Source organism: Oryx dammah, unplaced genomic scaffold (assembly GCF_014754425.2).
Source record: "Oryx dammah isolate SB20612 unplaced genomic scaffold, SCBI_Odam_1.1 HiC_scaffold_14, whole genome shotgun sequence".
In the NCBI taxonomy this organism is placed as follows: Eukaryota; Metazoa; Chordata; class Mammalia; order Artiodactyla; family Bovidae; genus Oryx; species Oryx dammah.
In genome coordinates, this window is record NW_024070198.1 from 13217474 (window position 1) to 13224570 (window position 7097).

At 43.9% G+C, this 7097-nt stretch overlaps 1 protein-coding gene across 5 annotated transcripts in view; it reads right to left on the reverse strand.

The window, feature by feature from the left end:
• The window catches only part of CPEB3 (cytoplasmic polyadenylation element binding protein 3), a 157959-nt gene extending 151781 nt beyond the window's left edge, over positions 1 to 6178 (reverse strand). Inside the window, exons 1-2 of one of the 5 annotated variants that reach the window (XM_040254520.1) lie at positions 5762 to 6178; positions 1918 to 2939 (exon numbers count right to left, since the gene is read on the reverse strand). In XM_040254520.1, the coding sequence (XP_040110454.1) occupies positions 1918 to 2928 (1011 nt within the window). In that variant the 5' untranslated portion in view covers positions 2929 to 2939; positions 5762 to 6178. Of the gene's footprint in view, positions 1 to 1917; positions 2940 to 3152 lie in introns of those variants that run through there. The other 4 variants (XM_040254519.1, XM_040254522.1, XM_040254521.1 and 1 more) reach the window with 4 other exon arrangements.
• Positions 6179 to 7097: the final 919 nt, after the last annotated feature.

Below are 7097 nucleotides of genomic sequence, written 5' to 3' on the forward strand. Positions count from 1 at the left end.
GGCTCTTATTAGCATGGCTGGTAAACGCTTTGCTGAGAAACAACTGGCAATCCCCACATCACTTGTCAATATCAGTTTGGGGGAAATTTTATGGATTTAATCTCTCCCTAGTCCCCATTTCTGGAAATAATTAATCAAAACCTAGTTGTATTCAGATTCTACTCTAAGAAATAGCTAATGTCTACACTATCAGCTTCCAGGCCCGAAATCTCTGTTAGATTTTAGGTTATCTTCTAAAACTAGATTTGGGTAGACCGCATCAGAATAAAAAGAGAGACTGTTAGAAAAAGATGGGCTCTCCTATCAAAGGCAGCATGCCTGTCTAGCCCTCCAACACACACACACACAACACACACACAAATAAGCACATAGAGAAATTGGACTCTTCCATCCCTGAAGCGATCCTATAAAAATCTGGTAAGACTGGCTCATTAAAAATTCTCATACACATAATATATGGGTGTCAGGGACCCCCTTGAACTGACGAGGTTAAAAATTCTTGCTCTAGCTTACAGCATCATGTGCTTCTTAATATCCCTACCTCCTCCTTCATGGATGGGAGCCACACTAAACATCACATCTGAAAGGTAAAGAGCAATAAAATAAGGCTCCAACTGCACCTGATGCTTTAAACTAACTCTGTCGAATGTTGATTCTGCCATTTTTCAGCAATGCTCAAAGGATTTCTGTTTCATTTCCTTGGATCCAAAGATCTAAGCTGGGTCTTATCCAGAGCCGCCCTCACTCCTTCTTTCTTTTTTAACCGAGCCAGGAAGCCTATGGACAAATCAGTTTGTAAGTGAAGGATGAATGTTTTCCTGAGAACAAAGGCCTCCAGTGAGCCCTCACCCTCACCACCCTTTTCCAACTCAAGATGTCCAGCACACTACCAACTGATGTGGCCATGCACTGGATCAGAAAGCAAGTACAGAATAAGGACACTCCATTCAACCTTTTTGTCTGGGGCACTTCCTGAGTTTTTCACTGGCATTTAACACCAAGACACAAGGCTCATTTTTCATTAAAGTTGCAAGACTTTCACTTTGCCCAGTTTCAAATAGTGTAATTGATCTGCACTGTCTTCTTAAATAACCCAACTGAAGGACACTGCAGCTTTAAATATTTCAGTGCTAGCTAGCAAATAGACTCCATTGCAATATGGCTCTGAAGGTCGCGTCCTATTGTCTCTATCCTCTGGATTAAAAACAAAACAAAAAAATTTCTAAGTCCTAGATAACATGGGAAGGGTTACCCCTAGAATTTCCACTCTTCCATCTTGGTTCCTGATACAGTTCCAGTGTTTATTGGAATCTCACACTCTAATTTTCCCGGCAGGGGCAATATGCTGATTGCTATTAATGATGCCAGCACCTTAGCGAGACATAAACACATGTGTTCACATTAGTTTAATTGAGCATATGCAACTGTCTGAAATAGCACCACTCCAGGGCTGTTAACCCCTTGAAGAGTAGGGCCAGGGTGGTTTGGGAGTGGACGGCTTTCCGGAGACACCCTGAGCCCGGGATTGCATAACGTGAAACGTGCAGCCACTGAAAACGACAGGAATCTCACTCAGCCTACTCAGCCTGGAACTATGCCGGCACCTTGCCATACACTTGCAGCTTTTCCTGTCAAAGAAGGTTAAAAGAAGAGGCACAAGCACGACGAAGAGAAAAAATAGGCTAAAAGAAAAAGTCCCCTTTCTCTCTCGTCAGGGTGCATAAATAAGATTCCTCGAGCAGTCACAACGTTTTCCCCACCCTTGTCCCCGTAGTGGAACACCGGAAAAGGACAGGGGAGTTGGCAAACGCTGCCTTTTTTAAAGAACCACAATCAATGGCTGATTAAATGGCAGGGAAGACAAGGAAAAGGGAGAGGAGTGGAAGGAAAGCATATACAGGTGCACCGGAGCATTACCTGAAATGGCAACAGATTGTTACCATTATCGGTCCGGAAAGCGTTATCCTCCATCCAGGACTTGGAGGTGAGCGGGGCCGCGCGGGGGAACTTGGGCGGCGCGATCACGTTGCTGGAGAAGGGCTTTTTGAGAGGCGAGATGGGGTTGAGGGGCGAGGGCACCCCCACGCCCACGCCCACGCCCACGCCGACCGCCCGGCGAGGGTCCCTGCCCGCCTGCAGGCCGCCCCACGGGTTGGACGGCGCGCTCCAGGCGGCGTTCACGCTCTGGTGCGTGTTCCAGCTGGACGACGCGGACGAGGCGGCGGCGGCGGCGGCTGCAGCCGCGGCGGCCGAGGACGAGGACGGCTTGCTAGTCATGATGGGCTGGTGACCGTACGCCGCCGTGGCGCCCCTCTGCGCGTAGGGAGCCTGGCTGGGGCTGGCAGGCGAGCGGCGCTGCTGCGAGGGCTGCGCCTGCGGGGGCTGCGCGGGCTGCGCTGGCTGCGGCGCGGGCGGCGGCGGCTGCTGGTGGTGCTGGGTCTGCGCCAGGCCGATCTGCGGGGAGAAGGTGCCTCCGAAGACTGGGTTGACGTGGTGCGGGAAGTTCTGGAAGAGCATGGTCCCGTTGACTGGGGTGATCCCCTGGAAGAAGCTGTCCTCTACCGCGTTCGTGGTGCCCGTGGACCAGGTGCTGCCGAAGGACGGCGACAGAGACGCGCCCGGCGCCGCGGGCTCCTGCGGTGGCGGCGGCGGCTGCTGAGGGGGCTGGTGGAAACCCAAGCCCGGCAGGAGCGGCGATTCCATCTGCATCTTGTCGGGGCCGTTAGGGGCCGGCGGGGCCGCGGCGGGGCTGAGGGCCGGCACTGCGCTGCTGTCCTCCGGCTTGGGGGTCTCTGAGGACAGGGGCGTGGACGGGGCTTCGGCGGTGCTGGGCTCGGGCTGGGGCTGCTGCTGCTGCTGCTGCTGCTGCCGCTGCTGCTGGGGCTGGGGCTGGGTTTTGCTTTTGTCCATCAGTAAATCATCCTGCATGGTTTGCGCAGCTGAAATGGGAAAAAAAGAGAAATGCGTTATTGTCAGTGTGTTCGTTAATGCCGCTTGCTGGAGCGGGCGGGTGTTTTAGTTGCGAAAATCCAGTGCCACCGCTACTAGCCAATTGCAATGCAAATCCATAATCTCCCATTTAGAAGAACAGGTCGGGCTGGGGTGGGGGAGCTCGTGCAAGGTCTCTAAAAATACTGTGAGAGCGTCTTCACCCTTTCTGATGTCTAGGTTCCTTTTCTGTATTAGTAAGAGAGGTGCTTATAAGACAGAAAGACAGCAATTTCGCCACGTCTCTTTCCCCTTCACCGGAACTCAGAGCGTTCACCCTGCAATGAGAAACTGATTCTGGTTCCTGTTTTTTCCCAAGCACCACCCTCCCCCAGCTATTTGCATACGTCAATAAATACAGCTGCGTCCTTCAGCAAGGTTAAAAAGACACCACACACGACCCTTTCTTCCCCCTTCCCAGCTCGGGCACTTTAAAGAAACAGTAGTCTTATCCCCCTTGATTAGCAAACTGCCTTGCCTAGATAATTGTTTCATTTAGCCGCAGCGAACCACGAGGGAGGAAATCCTTGGCATTTGTTAGGAGGACTCAACTGCACAACCATTCTCTGGCCTCCCAGTAGCTGCAGCTACTCCATTTTGTTAGGAGACATTAAAAAAAAAAAAAAAAACCAACATCCTTTTAAAAGAGGTAAAAATCTACTGAAACATTTGCAAGTGCTTGCTTCTTGTTATTCTAAGGATTAGATGGGTGGGTTTTTTTGTTTTTTTTTTTGCTTATTCTCCAATGTTCTCGTTTCCAATTCTGCCTCTCAAGAGATTTCTTGGCATCTCAGTAGTTCAGGTCTCAACAGGAGCCTGAGAATTTCTCTGCAGAGTGAAGAAATGTTCTCGTTGGATTTGAGGTCAGAGAGAGGGAGGGAGAGAGACACGCCGAGGGAGGGAGGGAGGGAGGGAGGGAGGAAGAAGGAGAGAGAAAGGAGGGAGGGGGACGGGGGACTGTCTGAGATGAGGTGGGGGTGGGGCTTTAAAAAAAACCCTCAGATTTAAGTATGAAGTCAAGATAATACTGGGGTTGCCAGATTTTTCATTTTTTGAATCCTCCTGCTGCTGCCTTGGTCACAAGACTTTGGCAAATTTAGAACCTATTCTCTTATCACTAGTATTAACAGTGGAAGATTATGGTTTGAAAACCCTGAATTACCATATGCTAGCTAACGTGTTAAAAATAGCACAGTACAAAGTCGCAAATTCTCATACATTGTAATTATAGTGCATTGCCATCACTGCTTCATTTAGCCATATAAGGAGTGTATGGTATTTTCCATTTCGCATAGAAGGGCTATATTCACCTCTGCCATACAGCCTGTTTTATCATTCAAGGATGAAAATAGTAATCGCTCAAAACCAGGAGATTTCCATACCCATAGTTACCACTGAGTTCGCTTGTCCTTTAGAACACGTTAATTGCTTTAAATATATGAATATTACAGTGCCGAGACCCTGAAAACAAGTATTTTGAAATGTTCAAGGTGCACATGACCAAATACATAATTATTTTTAGACGGTGATTCAGTATACTTGCAACAAAGTTATTAATATATTTAATACAGTTAATTAACTCAGATACTCGGAGAAGCATCTTTCTCAGGACACTCCTAAAATGGCATTCAGATACACACAGAAGTTGTGCCTTTGGATATTCTCACGATAATAACTGCTGTAAAATAAATGTGCTGGGAAATGGATTTGCTACTGCTCTTAACTATTAAGCAAAATATGTCAGACTAAGAAATGGGATTAAAAGTAGGTCTACTATTTTGTTGAAGAATATCTTCAAAATGGTTAATATCTCATTCTAAAGTTTCATACATAGACAAAATAGTGGGCTCAAGGAAAAGCTTCACAGCCACCTTAACTCCTCCCTCCCCACCCCTCCAAAAGAACCCACCCAGTATAATACAAATCACAAATGGCCAACTACTACCAATAAAACCTATTTAAGATTGGTTTTGTGTTCCTTAATTCCCTTGGTCTAAAATAATGACTTTGATCAGTACTGTAAATATGACAGAGGCAAGGAGAGCTTGGATTCAAAGCAACACAAAGTTCTATTGTTGCCAAAGAAAATGGACATAGAAAGAGACATTTTTATACTTGGTTTAAGCAGTGCTGCAGTAAACCATTATAATCTGGAATTTGAGTCTCTCCCAGTGGGCTAGAATTGTCTTTACAATAGCCATATCATCATGGCTGAAATATGCATTTGATTATAATTTTAATATCACTCAGCTTTTCTGATGCTAGCACCAATGCCTTCTGTTAATCCCTTAAGTTTAAACTATATGTTTATAGTGGAAAAATTAATGTCCTATGGCAAAAAAAAGCCATAAAGTAAGCTAGACTCAGACTATTTTAAGGATATAAGTAATATTAATATATTAAATTCAAAAATTTTTATCATACTAGGAACACTCATTTCTCTTCTTAACATTTCTTAAAGACATTAATTTCACTTTCTGCATAAATTCACTCTGTCAAGGTCAAGACCCATCTTTAATAAATAAGACCCTTTTAAACAAAAGATAAGCAATAGATTAAAATAACATTTACAAAATTAATATGCAGTGTCAGTAATTGTTTGTACAGTCTATTCGTTTGGGTGGGTTTTTGTTAGTCTTTTTTTCTTTTTTCTTATTTACAGCAAAGTCCGGGAAATAGATACCTCCTGCCCCTCCCCCCACCCCACACACAATAGATCTTCCTTTACATGCAATCACCCAATCTCAAGTAACAAATTCTTAGCAGCAGTTACCTTTGAGGGTCCAGTTTTTAAGGATCGATAAAATTAAAAAGTGTACAGTATTTATTTTCTTCTTTCAGGTTGATTATGTGACCGCTCTGGCAAAAGCACTTTGACAACTGTAGAAAGAGAGGGCATGCGCACACAAGGAACTGTGGGGGCTGAAGTCCTTCACTGGGTACTCTGCCCGACTTAAGCACGCTCAGCCACGACAGGAGGAAGCCTTTCAAATACTGATTCCAGGGGAAAGAGGTTGTGCCGGATTATATTTTATCTTCCTAACCAATCTAAATCACGAGTTGTTAAGAGAAAAATAAACCGGTTTGGCAACTGATTTAGGAAGCCAGGTTAAAAGAGAAACTGGATTACAGGACTCAAATAAATAAACCCAGCGGAGCTACCTTAAATGGTATTAGAATGGTAATGACTGGGTAGCCAGCAGTAGGAACCCAACCACACCAAAAGAGGTGGGGTGGGGAAGAATAAAGAAGGGCGGAGGTGGACTACTAGGGAAAGATACTTAAAATCTGACCATACTTAAATACATGTAATATTATAAAATGAAAAGTACCTTAATATTAAATACGATATTAACCTTGGAGGTCAGGTTAAAGATAGGTTTCAGTCATAAATTTTGGACATGATCTATCCACCAAGATTTCTATTTGATTTTCAATGAAGGTACAAATCACTTATTTCAAGATTCTACTTGATATGCTCTAAATCATACACCTCCTTATTTTACTTGTCAAAATGAAAGTTTACTCTGCATTATTCATACAATGATCAATCAAATAAAATTCAACTCTTTAAAACTAAAAGTGTTTTAGTTAAATATTAAAAAATAATTTGACATGTTTATTGTTTCACTGCATAGGACAGTGACATCTTTATTCAAAGCAGAAAGTAGATACAGTTTCTTTTAAAACTTTTTTTCCCCTGATGTACAGTTTTCTTATCTTAACCTCATTACCCCAAGGCTGGAATCTCACAACATCTTAACATCAACTGGTGTTATCTATAGCTTCTGAAAGCAATACTTCAACTACCAGTTTGCTCACATAGGCAGAAGGTATTATCTCTTGTGGGATTTGGTTCAATGCTATTCATGCAAGGGGTTCAGAATAAAGTCACTTGATGACTGTGCTGATTGAACCAAGAATTAAAAATGTCAAACATCATTTAAAACTATCTAAATTCTCTATTTCCCCTCTTCACCAATTAGAACTAAAGTAGTATTATCAGAGACTACCAATTTGCAGTAGTCAGCAGTCTTTATTTCTACTTATTTCCAAGGGAAAAAACAAAACAATTTAAGAAGAAAAAATCATTTTGAATCAATCTACTA